Source organism: Oncorhynchus keta, chromosome 19 (assembly GCF_023373465.1).
Source record: "Oncorhynchus keta strain PuntledgeMale-10-30-2019 chromosome 19, Oket_V2, whole genome shotgun sequence".
Classification (NCBI taxonomy): Eukaryota; Metazoa; Chordata; class Actinopteri; order Salmoniformes; family Salmonidae; genus Oncorhynchus; species Oncorhynchus keta.
In genome coordinates, this window is record NC_068439.1 from 69,091,830 (window position 1) to 69,113,449 (window position 21,620).

Here is a 21,620-nt window from a genome sequence, read left to right on the forward strand (position 1 = left end):
GGCATCTAGTTTAGATTGTAGGATGGCCGGGGTGTTAAGCATATCCCAATTTAGGTCACCTATCAGTACGAACTATGACCATAGATGGGGGGGCAATCAATTCACATATGGTGTCCAGTGCACAGCTGGGAGCTGATGGGGGGTCTATAACAAGAGGCAACAGTGACGGACTTATTTATTGAGAGATGGATATTTAAAAGTAGAAGCTCGAACTGTTTTGGCATAGACCTGGATAGTATGACAGAACTCTGCAGGCTATCTCTAGAGTAGATTGCAATTCCGCCCCCTTTGTAGTTCTGTCTTGACGGAAAACGTTGTAATTGGGCATGGAAATTTCCGGATTTTTGGTGGCCTTCCTAAGCCAGGATTCAGACATGGCTAGGACATCAGGGTTGGCGGAGTGTGCTAAAGCAGTGAATAAAGCAAACTTAGGGAGGAGGCTCTGATGTTAACATGCATGAACCCAAGGCTTTTACGGTTGCAGAAGTCAGCAAATGAGAGCGCCTGGGAACATACAGGGCCTGGGTTAGCCTCTACATCACCAGAGGAACAGAGGAGGAGTAGGATGAGGGTACAGCTAAAGGCTGTAAGAACTGTTCGTCTAGTGCTTTGGGAACAGAGAATAAAATGAACAGATTTCTGGGCGTGGTAGTATAGATTCAGGGCATAGTGTACAGACAAGTATGGTAAGCTGCGAGTACAGTGGGGGTAAACCCAGGTATTGAGTGACGATGAGAGAGGTTGCATCTCTGGAGGCGCCAGTTAAGCTAGATGCAGTCTCTGCATGTGTCGGGGGTGAGACATGGGGGCTATCTGAGGCATGTTGAGCAGGACTAGGGGCTCCGCAGTAAAATAACACAACGAGAGCTGCCCTAAACAACAGTATACAAGGCATATTGACATTAGAGAGAGGCATAAAGCAATCACAGGTGTTGCTTGGGAGAGCTAAGACAACAACGTGTGAGACAACAATGGGTAAACAGCTAAGACAAGATCAACAGGTAAATGGCGATAAATGGGCAGACAGGGTCAGTTAGCTACACACAGAGCCTGAGTTCGAGGCTGGGCCCAAAAGATAAACAAAATGAAGTACCGTGTTAATGAACAGTCCAGCAGGCATCAGCTGTGTAGCAGAGTGATCATAGAGTCCAATGAGTAGCAATAGATTCCCCTGTGTATCAAGAATGATCCACCACCCAAAGGACATCCAGAGAAGTTGACACAACTGTGGGAAGCATTGGAGTCAACATGGGCCAGCATCCCCGTGGAATGCTTTCGACACCTTGTAGAGTCCATGACCCAACGAATTGAGGCTTTTCTGACATTATTATTACATGTCAATATATAATGTATATGTATACATATATATTATATATTGACATTTTAATAACAGCACTTGAATTAATGGTCACATTAAGCATATTTTACTATGATTGTCAGAGGAAATGACAACATTTTAACCATTTTTTCCCACTGAGAGGTACTGTTAGTGAGAATAAATGTGTGTGTTCCTTAATGGATAAATCAGTTCATATGCATTACCTTACAATTCTCTCCTCTTTTAGGGGGCTCCTCTTTTTTCTTTAAATGACATTGGGGATGATATCATAACATTTAATTAATATTCTGTGGCACCTCACCTCTTTATTTACTCTTTACCCAAACAAACCCCTCAGCCCACTTAGTTTTAACGGCAGACTTTATATTCTGCATTGCAGATCAGATGTGAGCAGCATCTTAATCTGTTTTGTAATCGCAGCGGGGTGGTAAACAAACTATTGAAAGAGATTATTAGTTTGGAAATGAAATGCAGAGGTGGAACAAATACGATTGTGACTCAAACACACCTCTCTAGTAAGTTAGGAAGCATGAATATGAAAATGTTTCTGCAGTTGTTTTGAAGGGTTTTGAAAAGCAACGAGGGCCCAATAAAACAATGTGTGGCCTGTGGGAGATGACCTATATCAACAATCTTCCAAATCAGACTGGGTAGCCTAGCAAACCCCAAGCTGAAAAAAAAACATTCTAGGTTGGTGATGTTTTGCTTTAACTTGTAGAATTCTCAAACCCCACGACAACAAAATATAGACTATTGCTGTGTGTTCTTAGGCTATGACATACATTGTCCATATGGTTAATTAGAGTGGCATATAGAGGGACACAGCACGGGAATTTGTCTTTGAGGCATATAGGGCCATAGAGATTTCGATTAAGGATGCTTCGTGGTACCTCGCAACTGTTTACTTTGATTGCGTGACTACACACCATGATTGAGTCATAATAGCGTGACGCACACATGCCGCTTATATGGTTCACAACAACCTGTAACCGTCAGATAGATAGATACACTTTATCAATCAGGCAGAGCAGTAACATTGTATTGTGGCTTCAACCCCACGTTTGCTCTTGGAACGCGCAACCACCAGAACAGAAATGGATCGAAGCTACATTCGTGGTTTCGCGGTAGAGCGTTAAATAACGTTAGGGTGGTCATCATGGCGATGTGTGACTGAAGAAGGAAGATGCTAGTTAACATGTTTGCCACTGCAGTAAGTTACATGGGCCTCTGTGTGCCCAGGCTCCTACAAGTATCCGAGGAGGAGTTCGGTTCTGACGGGGTCATCGGGCTTCACCTTTTCCTGATTCTCCTCTCCATTCTCCTGCTCCTGTTCTGGGTCATCCATTTGTGTAAGGACGATGTAAGTGCGCGCCACCAGTAGGGAGAAGTTACTTCTTGATATAGTCTAATTGTGTTTCACGCGTGTGTGACAAAGTGTCAGGGTGTGACAAACTGCCCACAAACCAGGGCTATATATTTAGAGAATTTTGAATATTCCAGACATTCAGTTACACAGGTGTTTTTAAAATATCCCCCATATAATTTTAATGGGGAGCTACATTGCTGCCATAGAATGTTGAAGTGTTATGTAAATGCACCATAATGCAGAAACCGCACTGGCCCAACTCTCTAAATACATGGGCCTGCCACAAACTGCCCCACTTTCCACAAACATTAAAACTCTATAGCTGGCGAGACAGTGGCGCTGTCCATTCAGCACTGCAGAGTGACTACCACGATTTATAAAGCAGGTGGTTGGAGCCCTGAATGCTGATTGGCTGAATGCCGTAGTAGGTATATCAGACCATATATACCACCATCAGACCACGGGCATTTATTTTTACTGCTCTAATTAGGTTGGTGACCAGTGATGGCACCTCTAGGGTGTGTGCCGTCATTTGGACTCATCAGACCAAAGGACACATTTCCACCAGTCTAATGTCCATTGCATTGCTCATGTTTCTTGGCCCAAGCAAGTCTCTTCTTATTATTGATGTCCTTTAGTAGAGGTTTCTTTGCTGCAATTTGACCACGAAGGTCTGATTCACGCAGTCTCCTCTGAACAGTTGATGTTGAGATGTGTCTGTTACTTGTGAAACATTTATTTAGGCTGCAATCTGAGGTGCAACTAACTCTAATGAAGTTATCCTTTGCAGCAGAGGTAACTCTGGGTCTTCCCTTCCTGTGGCGGTCCACATTTACAGCCAGTTTCATCATAGCGCATTATGGTTTATACGACTGCACTTGAAGAAAGTTCTTGAAATGTTCCGGATTGACTGACCTTCATGTTTTAAAGTAATGATGGACTGTCATTTCTCTTAGCTTATTTGAGCTGTTCTTGTCATAATATGGACTTGGTATTTTACCAAATAGGGCTATATTCTGTATACCACCCTACCTTGTTACAACACAACTGATTAGCTCAAACGCATTAAGAAGGAAAGAAATTCCACAAATTAATGTTTAACAAGGCACACCTGTTAATTGAAATGCATTCCAGGTGACTACCTCATGAAGCTGGTTGAAAGAATTCCAAGAGTGTGCAAAACTGTCTTCAGGACAAAGAGTGGCTACTTAGAAGAATATGAAATATAAAATAAATGTTTATTTGTTTAACACTTTTTTGGTTACTACATGATTCCATATGTGTTATTTAATCATTTTGATGTCTTCACTATTATTCTACAATGTAGACTTTAGTAAAAATAAAGATTAGGTGTGTCCAAATTTTTGACTGGTACTGTATATACAGTATACACAAGTGCTCTCCATTCAGTAGTGCTGAAGGTCGGCCATCTTAACTTCCTAATTTTGCCATTGTTTGCAATGTGTCATTGTACAGAATTTACAAGTTATATATATTTCAAAATCCTTATCGTATACAATTTTTTTTTTTTTTTTTAACAGGATGATGTCTTCGGCGACATTGACCAGTAAGTTTCATCCTTCATAATTCATTGGGATTTCAAAGAGATCTTTCATGTGGTTAAAACTTTTGTAAAAATCACGAAAATGGCTTAATTTTTTGGGCTTAATTTTTACCCAGTCTTTACCCATATGTAACTTAATTTTAACCCAGTCTTAAATGTTCTTTTGCAGAGCGCTGGTCAATAACTTCACAGAGGGAGTTCATCTCTACTACAGCTACCTCCAACGACTGGAGGAACTAACATTACATATGGAGGACCTCACCTCTGAGGTGGACCTGGAATCCTGCTCTGACCCCCAATCGTGCTTTGACTCATGCTCATCCAGATCATCTTCTAGATCACATTCTAGATCACATTCTAGATCTTCGAGATCCTCCAGATTTAGTGACTGCAGCACATGCCGAGTCTGCAATAAACGGCGGAAACGGCATCCACCTGACAGGTTTAAATTCCTGAAAGGCGGTGGTCCAGATAGTCGCTGTTCTTCAAGTAGTCCCAGCCCACTGGCTAAGCCCTGCCTCAAGCTACCAGGAGATGGTGATGTTAAGGACAGTCACAATGGCTCCACACGTGCCTCCTGTAGCTCCTCCTGCAGCTCCTCTAGGTATGTGACTCCTTCTGGCTCCCCTCAACCTCTTGAATACCAGCCCTGCCCTCGTCAGCGTACTGCTATTGGTTGGAGGCTAAACTGGACTCTGATGGAGGCCAAACTGGACTCTCCTGTCGCTGTGCCTGTTGCTGCTGCTTCTACTGTCACTGGCTGTAAAGACAGAGCTGCCGGCCGCACAGACCTCTCCAGGACTCCGACTGTGAGACATATTCAAATGGTGAGACAGCTGTTTGAAGTTGTGCCGAGGAATGGAGACCCGGCCGTCCTGTGCCGCTGGCACCGCAGACACTTGGAACTCAACGTGACACAGAAGGTCTGTAAAAGAAAATCATTTTTACTGATCCTATTTCCTACATAGTGCACTATATAAGATATATAGTGTCATTTGAGACATCCACTTCTGTTAAATGTCTAGTTGATGAGTTGCTGGTTAGGTGTTTGTCTGTCTAATTTCCTCCTTGGAGTTGAATTCATCTAATTTTTAATCTATAATCTAAGGTGGCCCGCAAGCGCTGGAGGATTGCCGTGCTGATGATCTCCATCGTTAGGTGGTTGATCCCAGAGAGACTGAAGAGGGGAGGCACCACCAACTCAACCTCCACCTCTGCGTCCACCCCGACCACCACCACTACCACCACCACTACCACCTCTCAGGCCAAGAAAGGATCAAAGATCACCAGGAAAACTGCCAGTGTTCCAGCTTTCTGCCCTCAGGGTGCCAACCCTCCATCTCCCTCCAAGGCTCCATGCCAGTCTCCAGGGTTAGAGGGTAAATCCAAGTCCATCATGATGTACGCTCAGGGCGCCAGGATCCCCTTCATTTGCCAGGAGGTCCGAGAGAAGCTTGAGTCTCATGTTTGCCGCAAGCAGAGCCAGCTCCTCTGGGGCTTCCCCAAGCTGGTCACCAGGTACGTGGGCAACCTTGCGCTCCAGCAGCTCCCTACCTCCGGCAGCGCAGGTGACGGGAAGATTATGGGCAATGTGACTGACCATCAGGCGGTGTTCTCTGGACGAGCGCACCGCAACACAGAGTTCAGGTTGAAGAATAAGACTACAAGGCCAGCGGAGGAGCCACAGGCTACTGCAGCCGTAGCGAAGGACAGCTCACCAGCCACCAGACCTGTGGAGAAGACTACCACCAGCACCGTGCTCCAGCCAGCCGAGACCCATGCTACCAAACCCTCCCAGACCAGACACTCTCTGAATCAGACATCCCCTGTGAGGAGCTTGACCCCGGAGAGATGCTGGCTGGAGGAGAAGGTGAGGAGTAAGTGTATGGAGGTGAAGCTCAAACACTTTCCTGGCATGGTGGCCCAGTCATACCACTCCGCCCTTGCTTCGGCAACCAGCCAGCCAACTAGGAAACCCACCCAGGTGGCAGGAGCCCCCGCTGTTGTTCTGAAACGTACTGCCCCACTCAGACGGCGGGATAAGGTGTTGTTCATGGGCCAGGAGGAGCTCAGGCACCTGGAGGACAACCTGATCATGAAACACATGGAGCACCTTCAGAGGCAGGGAGTGACGACTGCCTCGGCCCCCTCGGCCCACACACGGGGAGTGACCACCGCATCGGCCCCCTCGGCCCACTCCCAGGGAGTGACCACCGCATCGGCCCCCTCGGCCCACTCCCAGGGAGTGACCACCGCATCGGCCCCCTCGGCCCACTCCCAGGGAGTGACCACCGCCTCGGCCCACTCCCAGGGAGTGACCACCGCATCGGCCCCCTCGGCCCACTCCCAGGCAGTGACCACCGCCTCGGCCCCCTCAGCCCACACCCATGGAGTGACCACCGCCTCGGCCCCCTCGGCCCACACCCAGGGAGTGACCACCGCCTCGGCCCCCTCGGCCCACTCCCAGGGAGTGACCACCGCCTCGGCCCACTCCCAGGGAGTGACCACCGCATCGGTCCCCTCGGCCCACTCCCAGGCAGTGACCACCGCATCGGTCCCCTCGGCCCACTCCCAGGCAGTGACCACCGCCTCGGCCCCCTCGGCCCACACCCATGGAGTGACCACCGCCTCGGCCCCCTCGGCCCACACCCAGGGAGTGACCACCGCCTCGGCCCCCTCGGCCCACACCCAGGGAGTGACCACCGCCTCGGCCCCCTCGGCCCACACCCAGGGAGTGACCACCGCCTCGGCCCCCTCGGCCCACACCCAGGGAGTGACCACCGCCTCGGCCCCCTCGGCCCACACCCAGGGAGTGACCACCGCCTCGGCCCCCTCGGCCCACACCCAGGGAGTGACCACCGCCTCGGCCCCCTCGGCCCACACCCAGGGAGTGACCACCGCCTCGGCCCCCTCGGCCCACACCCAGGGAGTGACCACCGCCTCGGCCCCCTCGGCCCACACCCAGGGAGTGACCACCGCCTCGGCCCCCTCGGCCCACACCCAGGGAGTGACCACCGCCTCGGCCCCCTCGGCCCACACCCAGGGAGTGACCACCGCCTCGGCCCCCTCGGCCCACACCCAGGGAGTGACCACCGCCTCGGCCTCCTCGGCCCACACCCAGGGAGTGACCACCGCCTCGGCCCACGTGCAAAGCTCACACAGCCTGGCTCTAGAGACCTCGGCCCACACAGCTACTGTCTCACAACCCCATCCTGCCCTCATTAAACAGCTTGTGCTGATGAATGGTTTGGAAGGAGGCTTCGTGGAGCTCAAGACCCTGCTGGCTCCACAACAGCACGAGGTGAAACCTAGCTCAGCCACAGCCAAGGTGGTATCTGGACCAGCTGATTCTGCAGTATCATCCAACACTGAGGACCAAAGCTCCAGCGGGCTCCCTCTGCCTCCTTTGATTAGGCCTCCCTCTCATTTTATTTCTGCATATTTTACCTAAAGATGTATTCAGAAGTGAATAGTATGTATTCTTTCTACCAAATACATTGTTTTGCATTTCACATGATTTGACTCTGTTTGTTCTATGAGTACAGTATGTGTCTGTTCCTAATGAATACATTTGGTATGCCTATTGGTTTGGGCTTATTAATTTTGGTTTGTTTTAAATACAACATGCATAGTTTAGGCTACAGAAAAAAAGTAAATATTATGGTGCACTGTTTAAAATACACAATGTCAAAACATGTCTTAGAACAGACACAAGAGAAACACAGCTGAATGGAGGTGAAATGGCAGGGATGTTGATGCTATAATACACTTTACAGTAACAAACTGACATGTTGAGCTATTTTGGTCTGAGGTGGTGCCTCTTGAAGTATTACTGCTGCTAACATTTCCATTGCAGAGGTCTTTCCCCAGTTAGCCTATGGGATTGACACTTGTAGATTCATTCCCCTGTGCTATTTTTCAGTCTATCTATGCTTGCGGATTCCTCTAGATGTCAGAAGAAAGCGTGACTACCTTGGAGACGGGGAGAGCAGAGATACAGAGCTATACTCCCACGCACTGACGCATAGCCCTACATTATACTACATGTCAGGCACATGGAGCAATACAGGAAGGAAGAGAGGAGCATGTGCTAAATTATACCTGAACACTATAATTGGGGTGTTACTATAAATAGCATCCCAAAATTGCACCCTATTTGTTTTATAGTGCGCTACTTTTTAACCAGAGCCCCTGGCTGCATCACTGCTTTTTAACCAGGGCCCCTGGCTGCATCACTGCTTTTTAACCAGAGCCCCTGGCTGCATCACTGCTTTTTAACCAGAGCCCCTGGCTGCATCACTGCTTTTTAACCAGGGCCCCTGGCTGCATCACTGCTTTTTAACCAGGGCCCCTGGCTGCATCACTGCTTTTTAACCAGGGCCCCTGGCTGCATCACTGCTTTTTAACCAGGGCCCCTGGCTGCATCACTGCTTTTTAACCAGGGCCCCTGGCTGCATCACTGCTTTTTAACCAGAGCCCCTGGCTGCATCGCTGCTTTTTAACCAGGGCCCCTGGCTGCATCACTGCTTTTTAACCAGGGCCCCTGGCTGCATCACTGCTTTTTAACCAGGGCCCCTGGCTGCATCACTGCTTTTTAACCAGGGCCCCTGGCTGCATCACTGCTTTTTAACCAGAGCCCCTGGCTGCATCACTGCTTTTTAACCAGAGCCCCTGGCTGCATCACTGCTTTTTAACCAGGGCCCCTGGCTGCATCACTGCTTTTTAACCAGGGCCCCTGGCTGCATCACTGCTTTTTAACCAGGGCCCCTGGCTGCATCACTGCTTTTTAACCAGAGCCCCTGGCTGCATCACTGCTTTTTAACCAGAGCCCCTGGCTGCATCACTGCTTTTTAACCAGGGCCCCTGGCTGCATCACTGCTTTTTAACCAGGGCCCCTGGCTGCATCACTGCTTTTTAACCAGGGCCCCTGGCTGCATCACTGCTTTTTAACCAGGGCCCCTGGCTGCATCACTGCTTTTTAACCAGGGCCCCTGGCTGCATCACTGCTTTTTAACCAGAGCCCCTGGCTGCATCGCTGCTTTTTAACCAGGGCCCCTGGCTGCATCACTGGGGCCCCTGGCTGCATCACTGCTTTTTAACCAGGGCCCCTGGCTGCATCACTGCTTTTTAACCAGGGCCCCTGGCTGCATCACTGCTTTTTAACCAGAGCCCTGGCTGCATCACTGCTTTTTAACCAGAGCCCCTGGCTGCATCACTGCTTTTTAACCAGGGCCCCTGGCTGCATCACTGCTTTTAACCAGGGCCCCTGGCTGCATCACTGCTTTTAACCAGGGCCCCTGGCTGCATCACTGCTTTTTAACCAGGGCCCCTGGCTGCATCACTGCTTTTTAACCAGAGCCCCTGGCTGCATCACTGCTTTTTAACCAGAGCCCCTGGCTGCATCACTGCTTTTTAACCAGGGCCCCTGGCTGCATCACTGCTTTTAACCAGGGCCCCTGGCTGCATCACTGCTTTTTAACCAGGGCCCCTGGCTGCATCACTACTTTTTAACCAGGGCCCCTGGCTGCATCACTGCTTTTTAACCAGGGCCCCTGGCTGCATCACTGCTGGCTGCATCACTTTAACCAGGGCCCCTGGCTGCATCACTGCTTTTAACCAGGGCCCCTGGCTGCATCACTGCTTTTTAACCAGGCCCCTGGCTGCATCGCTGCTTTTTAACCAGGGCCCCTGGCTGCATCACTGCTTTTTAACCAGGGCCCCTGGCTGCATCACTGCTTTTTAACCAGGGCCCCTGGCTGCATCACTGCTTTTTAACCAGGGCCCCTGGCTGCATCACTGCTTTTTAACCAGAGCCCCTGGCTGCATCACTGCTTTTTAACCAGAGCCCCTGGCTGCATCACTGCTTTTTAACCAGGGCCCCTGGCTGCATCACTGCTTTTTAACCAGGGCCCCTGGCTGCATCACTGCTTTTTAACCAGGGCCCCTGGCTGCATCACTGCTTTTTAACCAGGGCCCCTGGCTGCATCACTGCTTTTTAACCAGAGCCCCTGGCTGCATCACTGCTTTTTAACCAGAGCCCCTGGCTGCATCACTGCTTTTTAACCAGGGCCCCTGGCTGCATCACTGCTTTTTAACCAGGGCCCCTGGCTGCATCACTGCTTTTTAACCAGGGCCCCTGGCTGCATCACTACTTTTAACCAGGGCCCCTGGCTGCATCACTGCTTTTTAACCAGAGCCCCTGGCTGGCTGCATCACTGCTTTTTAACCAGGGCCCCTGGCTGCATCACTGCTTTTTAACCAGGGCCCCTGGGGCCCCTGGCTGCATCACTGCTTTTTAACCAGGGCCCCTGGCTGCATCACTGCTTTTTAACCAGGGCCCCTGGCTGCATCACTGCTTTTTAACCAGGGCCCCTGGCTGCATCACTGCTTTTTATGGCAACTGCTTTGCCTCCGACCGCAAGGCGCTACAGGGGGTGGTGCGGATGGCCTAATACATCACTGGGGTGGAACACCCTGCCATCCAGGACCTCTATACCAGGCGGTGTCAGAGGAAGACCCTAAAAATGGTCAAAGACTCCAGCCACAAGTCCTAGACTGTTCTCTGCTACCGCACGGCAAGCGGTACCAAAGTCTGAAACCAACAGGACCCTGAACATATTTTACTTAAGTCATAAGACAGCTAAATAGCTATTTAAATAGTTACCCAAAAAGCAACCTGGGCTGTATGTATTGACCCTTTTTTGCACTTGACACATCGCATATTTACATTTACATTTAAGTCATTTAGCAGACGCTCTTATCCAGAGCGACTTACAAATTGCTGCTATTGTTAACTATCTCGTACCCCCGTGTATATAGCCAAGTTATTGTTACTCAATGTGTATCTGTCATTATGTTTTTTACTTATCTATTATTTCTCTATTTTATTGCTCTCTCCGTTGTTGGGGAGAGTCCGTATGTAAGCATTTTACTGTTAGTCCACACCTGTTTTTTTACAAAGTAGGTGACAAATACATTTTTATTTGACCTCCCCAGCCGTGTCACAGTTACAGCTTCTTCTCTGGCAGACAATGAGGCTGACACTGTCAGGCAGGATGATGCCTGCTGCACTCCACAAGGTGGAGCTCTGCAGGGTTAAATGGGTGTTTAGATGGCTGCTGAGAGCCCAACTGGGACTGCTGAAGACCAGTGGTTTCTCCCACCACTGTGCATGGCACCCTATGGATGGGCTGTCACTGCTGCTGTCACAGCAATGGATGTTCAACTAACCTGAATATAAGGGGATAATGGGCTCTAGTCAAAAAGACAGACGACTGACATTGACGCTTGTAGTATGAACAGGTTTGCTGGTTGTTCTCCTCATGGAAGCTTCTTATAACAAATAATAATCACCTGCAAGCATCAGATTGGATTTGTGAAATAATCAAACTGTTCAGTCTGAATTAGCCACCTCAGAGTTATTTTTTATGTTGGATTTATGTAGGAAAGTAATGAAGTGTCAATGTGACGATATACCCCATGGATATCTCACTCAATATAAAAATAAATTAAAAAGCAGATAGCAGATAGCTAGTAAATTGTGTTATCGTAAACAGTGCATGTTAAGGCCACCACACAACTACAAACTCAATTTTCAGTTTGTGACATTTAATATCTCACACACCGGAATACACCAAATAAAAAAGTAATTGCCTCGATTTATATTCAATGTTATGAGGTTTGTTCGATGTGTAAATCCTCCCTATTCATTAGGGTGTCTAGGTTCTCATCGCAAGGTGTCAGATCAGTGGCCTGATCATGGGTCGTGTCAGCCAGGCTAGTATTGATGGTCTCTGATATCACTCTCGCCTGAGGGGATGGTAAAGGAAAAACAGATTGAGGCACGCTTCTATCGTTAACACCCTTTGAGAGGTTTACTCTAGCGTCCACCCTAAAAGTCTGGTCTGTTTCAGCATCACCGTTCCAGCTGCGGCGAAATCTCAAATCTCTGCTGTGCCCTCTTTTCATATCACAGGCTTCTGATTGACAATGCTAATGTCCCAAATGGCACCCCATTCCCTCTCCCGTGCACTACTTCTGACCAGGGCCCACAAGGGAATAGGGTACCATTGGGGTCAGAAATACTGTGACCAAACAAAAAGCTCATTAATAATGCTGAGGACATCAAAGGGCAGAGCTGTTAAAGTGGGAGTCAAACAGGGTGCCTAGCAATGGAATAGACAGTGGCAAAACTAGAGGCACCTGAGGGCACTGTACTGTAGAGGCACAGATTGTGGTAATTGCATATGTATCCTGGATCCAAACTGAATTGTAAGAAAGCCTTGTCCAAACCAGAACAGATCACCTCCTGGGCAGGACACTAGCCTATCACAGGGGTTCATCACCCAATCCATGTCCTTAATGCCGAGCGCCAAGCAGAGGCATCGGGTTCCATTTTAAGTCTTTGGTATGACTCGAAACTGAATTGCTCCGACACTTGGAACCAGTCAAGTATTTTGTGCTAATTTCGTACATCACCTCCTTAATTTGTTTTGATCTGTTGTTCTGGATGAAAAGTCATTTTTGATTGCTATATTCTGCTGGTGCATTAACCTAGCTACTATCATCAAACATCTGGCAATAGGTACTGAAACATAAATAATTGCCTCACCTTCATTTATCTTGCATTGTAGTATCAAGGGAATACACAACTATATACTGTGTTAATATCAAATACTGTCCTTAAAATTACACAGTAAATTCACAAACTAGAGCATGTTGCTCAATTTCTTGAACAAGGGTGACACCTAGTGACATTTCTGCATGAAGTTAGAGCCAAAAGAAATTCAAAGGTAAACTACACTTGCAAAACAGAAATGTTAAAATGTTTATTTATTCTTTACAAATTTAAATACACCATAACATCACCAACCTCACAATTTCTGTTATTTAAATGGACAAATGGTTATCAATAAAAAACATTAAAATGCATAAACGGTTATCACAGTGACCGGACCCAATTTAAGGTAAATCTTTTGTATTTACAAATGGACTAGAAATTCAACATCGCAGTAGTATCCATCCAGGGTCGTGTTCATTAGGGTTGTTCATAAAGTCCAGATAGTATCTCCCAAGTTCCACTCAGTTTCAGATCGCTTTCTTTAATTGTATACCTACTGAACAGGACCCAGGAGTAGAAAGGTTCTCAGGGAGTTCTATCTCCGTGTCGTCCTGCTCTCTAACAGCTGGATAACCAGGCGGGTCTTCAGTGACGGCAGCTTGTTGCTGTAGTTCTGTTGGAGCACAGTGCTCAGTCTACTGCGCAGGCTCCGCAGGCAGGGCAGGGAGCTGCAGTCAGGTACATTCAGCAGAGTGTGGAAGAACTCTGTCCACAGATCACTGTGGGGATTTCTGGAGGAGACAGACAAGGGGAAAGGTAATATAGTGTGAATTTTAACTATTTGCGGTGGAGTGGAGAGATGTTTTCAAAATTACAACAAATATAGTCAACGAGTTTGAGAGCAAAAAATAAGTTGTGGGTTGTGTAAAAAAAACTCCTACTAAAAGGGTTACCTTCTAAATACTGCATTTGTCTTCCACACGCCACCCTCCTGTGTCACTTGCATGTATGTTCCAAAAATCATGCAGTACACCGTTCCAGCTATACCAAAGTAGTCCGTCTAAAACAAAGAAACTTAATATCCTCAACAGGTATTATCAGACATCCACCATCATTACAGGAGCACGCACACAAACAAGCAATCTTTACCTGGTAGTTCCATGGTCTCCCACTCTGCATCTCTGTACACTGGAAGCCAGAGGTCATACACTTGGCGTTGAAAGCTGTGCCCTCTGGGAACAGAGTCATGTCAATGCTCTGACCCAGGTCAATTAGGGAGAGGCCATGATCCAGATATTCTTGGTCAAAATACTTTTTCTCCAGGAACCTAAAGAACAACAGGCAAAAAATTAAAACAGTTAAGAGACATTGGAAATCCCTGGTAGAGTACTGCATCCACCCACTACTAAATGATTGTAAGGAAAATACTCAAATAAAATATGTTCCTCACTGAAATGACACAGTTGAAAATATTAAGTTTAGCATTTGATACAGGATTCCTATCGGTCTCCTTTACACACTCAGGGACGTCACTACCTCTCTCCCAGCAGGAAGTTGTCTGGTTTGATGTCAGCGTGAACAATGTGGATATTGTGCAGCTGTTCCACCATGTGCAGGATGCAGACAGTAAAGTAGATCACCAGAGGCTGGGGAAATCACCTTGTCACTAAGGTTCTTGTACAGGTTTACAGCATTCTAGAGGGGAATAATAAAACATGTTTAACTCCTTTCAGTGCTCTGCTGTGGCCTCTCCTTGGGTGCATCCCAATAAGATCTCCTTTCTCCTATAGTGTAAACTTGTTCACCACTTCCCACAAATCTAAAAGCATTAGATTGATACAGGCATGGGCTAGAGTGAGTTTCCACTATATTTTTTTATACCAGTCCTTTCAAATCAGTGAATGGAAGTGAAACATTACACACTTTGGGAAGAATGGGATATAATTGGGAAGTATCCTTGATCTTTAATTGATTGACAAAGTCTGGTGGGTGATGAAGAGGGGTTACTACCCACCAATAGGGTGCCACAGTTGTAGAGCTTGCCCAATAGCACACTATCGTTCTGGAAGAGGTGGGCAGAGTGGATGTTATTAAAGAGGTGGCGCATGCTGGGCTGCAGCCGGACATTCAGCTGAGAGTTGATGTAAAACTCCCACGGATTGGCAGGTTTCTGCACCTATAAATTAAGAAAGACACATTCAAGCATTGAGAATCCATCACCCAATAGGAGCGCATTCATTGTGAGGGCCAGCTCCATAAAAACATGCCATGTTCTCTGGCCTTAGTAATGGCAGAGGCAAAATAATTACTACTAATTTCATTGAAGGGTCAGGGGAGTCAACTGTTGTAAATTAATATAAAGTCAAGATCCATCTTACCTTCAAAATCATCTTCTCCGAGGTGTCAGTTGCCTGGTAGACTGTGGCAAAGGCACCCTGTCCGAGTACACAGTCAACCCGTAAGGAGCCTTCACCTGTGTGACGACCATCAAAGCCATTTTCAGATGTCATTTAAATGTCACTGCTTGTAAACACAAAGATGGACAACTTTCTTACCGATCTTGATGGTCATCTTGGGTGCAATGCTGGGGACTTTGCACTGCCAGGTGGTGAAGTTAGGCTGTGAGGTGAGTGGTGTGGACAGCTTGGAGAGCAGGGAGGAAATCAACTCCTCATCCCAGGGGTCGGAGACCAGCTCTACAGCTGCTGCCCCTTGAGCTGCTGGACTCATGGGAACATCCATGTTCACCTTTGAACCTTGGTTTGGGCTCATAAGAATATCCAAGCCAAACCTCACCTCTGGAGTTGGGCTCATAGGAATATCCATTCTGAACTTTTTGATGACGACTGGAATGGACTCATGGTCACATCCGAGCCAAATTTAGGTGGATCTGGACTCATGGGGATGTCCACGGTCTCCAGAAGGATGCCGACTGTTCTCTGACACTGACGGGCACTCATGAAGACATCCAAGTCAGGTTCAACCACAACCTCTGGGCTTTTGACCACTAACCAGTCTCACTTGGGTGCACACTCCGGACTCATGGGGATATCGAAGGCAGCCGTTGGGGCTTTCTCTGGACAAGTTGGAACATCAAAGTTGGATTTGAAGGCATAGATCTGGCTCTTTGAAATGAATGCTTCTGCCACAGGTGCACGCTGTGGGAGAGGAAAAGCTGGCTTTGAGGACTGCTCTGGGCTCACATATACATCCCAGTCTGGCTTTGAGGCCTTGGAAGGAGGGCTTTTGGCCACTGCCACCTCAGCATGGGTCAGGGGGGCAGTCTGGTCTCTGAAGGACAGTGCGGCCGGGGCATGATGCTGCACTTCAGTCATGGAGCAGGTAGCCAGGCTTCGCTGGGCCAGCCCTTCTCCCACGATGGTGCCCTGCTCAACAAAGCCCTGAGCTCTCATACAGCACTCCGTGCCAGTCTCAGGTAACCCATCAGGTGGGCTCTGCTCTATGATAGGGCTGAGGAAGGAGGTCATTATCACCGCCATGGAGGCAACTACAATGGTTTGACCCTCACTCTTGACTACACATCAAAAACGTGGACCAACAAACATTCAACGTGAACACATACATACAGTACACTGCAGTTACCGGTAGTCTACAATAGGGGGTTACTGTTAAGTACCTGAGTTTTGTGGGTTGTCGTAGGAAAGGGACTTCTTCCAGACCCCCAAAGCCTCTGGGTTGATCATTTTCTAGAGGGAGAAAAAAGAAAAGAAAAGTAAAGTACTTGCTATAGACAGCATTGTTGTTCTGAACTACAGACACGTTTTGCCAGGTGAGGGCATTTGATTTCTGAACTGCCAAATGGCACCCTATTCCCCTATATAGTGCACTACTTTTGATCAGAGTTCAATGGCACACTATTCCCTATATAGTGCACTACTTTTGACCAGAGCCCTATGGTACCCGTTGGGATGCATCCTGTATAAGCTCAGACAGAGGGCTACCTTGATCCTGATCAAAGTCCCAGGAGTAAGGAGCTTTGTTTTGGAAGGGCGTGGAGATCAGGTGAGCCGACAGTGAAAAGTCTCTGGTGCTGTTGGGGCAGGCGGCCAGGGAGTTGTAGCGTGCTTCCCACATAGTGCTCTCATCTGGTATCAATTCCAAAGGAGATTCCTGATTTTTTAAAAATGTAAACGAGCAAACACACGAAACGATAAAGGTTTGCATTGTGTACTCAACTTAAAATAACCCAACCATCAACAACATTGAGTCCTTGTTGAATCAACATGGGTAAGTCACCATGTAATTGTGCACTTACATTTCGTTTCTCTGGTTTAGATACAGGGATTTCTGCTAGGGCCCTTGGTGGCTTTGCATTGTCCACCATAGCAACACTAAATGGAGCAGGAGAAGAACAATAATGCATTGTTAATAAATATCCTATGTTGAATTAAAGAGACAGCAAAGAGAAAGGGATGCAGGCGAATAAATGCAATGCTTCACCTGCATTTCTCCTTTATGTCATTCTCATCCTGAAAGATGGCGAAAGGGACTGCATTGCGGGGCTTGCTGAATGAAGCGTCGCCTCCATTACATAATACAACAAAAACATTTATAGAAATACCATTTAAATCACTGTATGTAAAATAAAAAAGGGCGACCCGCCATTATGTGTCGCTTTTATTGTGTATTATTGGCTTTTACCTCTTATTTTATTTATTTGTTTTACTGTAAAATGTGATGCAAATGTTTTACATGCACTTTGACCTACAGTCTGAAACAAAGGTTTTGAGAAGTTCCAATCAGATGGGAATAGAATTACCCGTTCTCTGGTAGCCAGCATCAAAGCTGTTCTCTGCCTGATGTGGATGCATTGGCATGCTGCGGAACTGGTCCTCCTGCAGGAGGGTTGGAGCCTGGAACATGTCCATGATAGCATCTGGAGGTGAGGGTAAAGAGCGGTGAGATACTAAGGACTCCATTGGTTGTAGCGTCTTTCCCATACACAGGTATGGTAATACATTAGAATATATCCACCAAAAAAAGGGACTGGGTGTAGTAGATAGCACCACAGTGGTTTTTCTGCATTTTAGACATCTAAATCACCAATATGTAAACACAACATGGTTTATGACTGAGTCCTCAATAAAAGTATACATTTATCACCAAGTGCCTCTCGTGTGTTGACTGTGGGGGATGGGAGCACCCTGGACGGGGTGGCTTGCACCAGTCCCAGAGAAGTGTTAGGAGTGATATGGGACACGTTTCCAGACCCTCCCTGTGACACTGCCAAAGATAATAGGAGTGAGTGAGGGACGGTGTGATTAAACAATCTTTTAATTCCCATGCGGATTCCAATGAAGGGGATAACGGGCCCAGGTTACGATCCTTTACTCACCATCTAATTTCACCTCCGACTCAGGAGTTTCACTGACAGACACCTCACTAGAAAAAACAAAGAAGAGAATAGCTTGGAGATGATGAGCGGCAAATTAATTAAAAACAAATTAATTAGCTTAATCTCTGAGGCGTTTCACTCTGACTAAGCAGCAGCATAAGATATGTAATTAAGTCTGCTTGGGAACAATTACACATCTGAAAAACCAGAACCAATCTGGAGACATGATGACTCATTATCACTTACTGATGATTGCTGCCGTTGTGCTGCTGGAAAATGCTGCTAAGGTGAGAGTGACCACCCTGATTTGGAACTCCACCAAGCTGCACGTCAGATCTGTAGGCTGCTGGCTTCTGTGGGGCCGACCCAAATGGCTTAGGGTTTTGTTCTGGTTGGGGCTGAACTAGAGAAGGTTGTAGAGAATATGCCTGGGAAGCGACTGCAAATGGTTTTGGAGCTTTTGTACATTCACACAAGTGACCCATTGCTGCTTCTGGCATGTGGAGGGAGCGTCTATGGGAGGTGTTTACCTCCTCCAACTGTCCAGATGAGGAAACGGATCTCTGTGAGCGCAGAGTGTCTGTAATGGGAGCCCTGAGATTGTCACACTGAAGGTGTGTCTCAGATTCCCTAACCATGCCTTGTCTGGGGTCCTGTCCACTGTTCAGTCTAAAGCCTAGAGTGAGTTTGATGCCGAGGTTGCTCGAGAGTAGAGGTTGCCTTAAGGAATGTTGGAGGAACTCAGGATTCAGGTCTGTTGCAGGTGTGCAGAGTGTCTGAAACAGAAGTGAATACCAATGTTTAAAAAAAAAAAATAGTGTACGAGGGAAACTATAACAGAAACGACTAAAGATAAAAAGGCAATGTGTTTTCTCTCACCTGCTGCATTGGTAGAACACTGGCAGTGCTTCCCTGGCCTGTAGAGCTCACACAGAGATTACTCTCCAGCTCCTCCAACAGCCGGTTCATCCTCATTACCTCCTCCTCCTGCTCTCTTACCAAACTCTGACGTTCCTCTGGTAACAGAACACAAAGAAAACGTTGGTCCAAACCCACAATTAGCCCTGTGGTAGTGAGCTATGCAACCAGTTGTTAATGCATTTGATTTAGATGAAGGGTGTCTAAAGGATATCATGTGGCCTTATCATATCGATGTCTTTGACTACACTAAAATCCAGCCATACATTTCTTCTCTTTAGAGGAGTGTGATGGAACAGCGCTGGGTTAAGAAGTCATATGATCCTACCAAACTCTCTCCGTTTCTTCTCTTGCTTGCATCTCACAAAGTATTGTCTGGCTCTGACCTCCTCGAAGCATAGTTCAGACCCATCGCAGACGAGGTCTTCCGTACGGTACATCGACACTGTCTGCAGGCTCACAACCGGGCCTTGATTGGGTTTATTTACCACCACATTTTCAGACTGGGAGATTCTGTGGTAGAGTAATTTCATTAGAGGTAATATAATGTAACGTTCCGAAAATAAGGGACAATAAGAAGAATTGGTATTCTGTCTAGTGACTTACATGCGAACAGTTCTGTCTGTAGGGAGTTGGAACAGACGTTCAGGGTCCTGTGGCAAAAAAAAATATCATATTGATCACTTTCTATGAACAACACATGAGAAACGGCCACTAACCAATGTATACCAAGTTTGAAGCTACAAAAACTGTTAGTAACTCACCTTGCACTGTGGGCTGGGCACTCTGTGGGTATGCAGCTGATTTACCAAGTTGGAATTCTGAAGAGGATTCCGTACAGCTTGTTTTCATAAACACAGGTTAGATAGTGGATACATTAGTTTCCTTTGATAATTTCCACAGCCAAAGATCTGGTACAGAAGGAAGAAATACACACAAAAGTCTCACCTGAAGCCCCTGCCACACTTCCAGAAGTCCTGGTTTGGAACATTCTGTGAATACATTAAAATGTATCAACAATAGAAACATCAACATGGAAAGGTAAACACAATACTTCAAGTTACCTGTATTGCTGAAGGACAGTGTCAGTTGGCTTAGCTTGGTTTTCAATGGCTCTCTGGTACACGGCGTCAGCCTGCTGCTCAAACTGTTGAGCCCACACCACATAGAGGACTGCATCTCTGGTGCCAATGCCCTTACTGTATATGTGGCTGTATAGTCTGATGGGCTCATTGTAATAACTTGCACATTTAATGCAGCAGTTTACGTATCGGATGTCATTGGTATAACGCTCTTCTTGGAGAAATATTTGTACTAGACGATCTAGCACAAGAGACATCGCTATGGAGTCTTCAGCAGGTAGTCTCTTCTCTAGATATTTTATAAACCTGAAATAATGTAAATAAATGGTAAAGAGTTATACACCAACAAATTTAAGCTGGCCATAAAAACAGATGATTAATCACAATCAATTGCTTGCTTCATCAGTACTTTGATTTTTTTTTTTTTTACAATGTTATATTCCCCCCCTCCCTGAAGGGCCAATAACAAAAGGTTGCTGGATCGAAACCCCGAGCTGAAAAGTTAAAAATCTGTTGTTCTGTTGAACACTGTTCCCCGGCAGGCCGTCATTGTAAGTAAGAAGATGTAATAATTAAATAAAAGGTTACACACATTGCACAATGCATTGACAAGTTACCTGTCCCATAGATCGAGTGGGTCGTCTCCGGTATAGTTGTTTAAGCTTTGCTCAAAACTCCTGTAAAACCAAAACATTTGTTTACAACCCTGGTATCAAAGAAACATCTATAACTATCAAAGGTAATATTATTCACACATTTTTGGGAGAAATCATTACTTAGTTAGGTAGTTATCTTATTGTCAATCATTTGCGTTAGTTGTTTGGGGAAATCAACAGTTAACGTGTAGCTAGTTCGCTAACTAAAATCGGAACTTACTGTAAATGTGAACCAACATCCATGGTGTACTGAACAACAAATTTGATAACAATACAAATACGAGCAATTTACAAGCAAGTTAAATTAATTAATTGGCTAAATTAATTTTAAAAAATGGCTCCGCTAGATTCATTCACAGCTGGCTAGTTAGATTAGCTGGTACATTTCAAATTGCGTGTTTAGCTGGTACGTCATCAGTAAGCACCGCGACAAATCCGAATGGAGCCAATCAGCGCCTTTGGAGCGAGAAAAACGCAATTTCAATGGCATTTTCGCCAATGCTCGAATCGGCTGTTTTGAATCGTGTGATGAATTTGAATATAAGTACTTCACGAAACGCTTACGGGATCTCTTTTATCTGCAATTTCCAACTTGTTAACTCAGTTAGTTTGCTGGCGAAGTTCACTGGAAGTAAGACTATTAGCAATACATCTGCAGTTATAACCTAGATAGCACGAAAGATAGCTATTGACATTAGTTGTCAATCATCACTTAAAAATGATATGTGAAATAATGTTAAGCATAAGTAGAGTACCGCATGTTAGCGAAGTTTGCTTGC

The 21,620-nt window shown here is 46.5% G+C and overlaps 2 protein-coding genes and 1 long non-coding RNA gene across 3 annotated transcripts in view; 2 read left to right on the plus strand and 1 right to left on the minus strand.

The window, feature by feature from the left end:
- Positions 1–2,174: 2,174 nt before the first annotated feature.
- LOC118397882 (mucin-5AC-like) lies at positions 2,175–7,781 on the plus strand. Its single transcript, XM_052471788.1, has 4 exons — positions 2,175–2,699; positions 4,247–4,272; positions 4,439–5,192; positions 5,378–7,781. The coding sequence occupies exons 1-4, from the start codon at positions 2,523–2,525 to the stop codon at positions 7,718–7,720; spliced, it is 3,300 nt and encodes a 1,099-aa protein (XP_052327748.1). The 5' UTR covers positions 2,175–2,522; the 3' UTR covers positions 7,721–7,781.
- Positions 7,782–13,083: 5,302 nt separating this feature from the next.
- Positions 13,084–21,261, minus strand: LOC118397883 (mitotic checkpoint serine/threonine-protein kinase BUB1-like). Its single transcript, XM_052468960.1, is given in 25 exon segments — positions 13,084–13,620; positions 13,783–13,889; positions 13,979–14,156; positions 14,366–14,481; positions 14,483–14,524; positions 14,844–15,005; positions 15,208–15,302; positions 15,385–15,707; positions 15,851–16,300; positions 16,467–16,536; positions 16,792–16,960; positions 17,106–17,181; positions 17,291–17,372; positions 17,610–17,726; positions 17,954–18,073; positions 18,186–18,232; positions 18,432–18,961; positions 19,065–19,201; positions 19,432–19,616; positions 19,710–19,756; positions 19,868–19,944; positions 20,052–20,095; positions 20,168–20,491; positions 20,803–20,862; positions 21,062–21,261. Coding segments are annotated over 25 exon segments (3,777 nt in total). The 5' UTR covers positions 21,085–21,261; the 3' UTR covers positions 13,084–13,424.
- Positions 21,262–21,380: 119 nt separating this feature from the next.
- Positions 21,381–21,620, plus strand: part of LOC118397822 (uncharacterized) — a 39,041-nt gene continuing 38,801 nt past the window's right edge. Inside the window, exon 1 of the long non-coding RNA XR_008071218.1 lies at positions 21,381–21,472. This is a non-coding gene — a long non-coding RNA (uncharacterized LOC118397822). The remainder of the gene's footprint in view (positions 21,473–21,620) is intronic.

What these genes read in the sequence shown, in the direction of transcription:
- LOC118397882 (XM_052471788.1), top strand. Translation starts at nt 2,523, where the DNA reads ATGCTAGTTAACATGTTTGCCACTGCAGTAAGTTACATGGGCCTCTGT. An exon ending in GTCTTCGGCGACATTGACCA is followed by an intron (nt 4,273 to 4,438) that starts GTAAGTTTCATC and finishes GTTCTTTTGCAG; the next exon opens with AGCGCTGGTCAATAACTTCA. An exon ending in AACTCAACGTGACACAGAAG is followed by an intron (nt 5,193 to 5,377) that starts GTCTGTAAAAGA and finishes CTATAATCTAAG; the next exon opens with GTGGCCCGCAAGCGCTGGAG.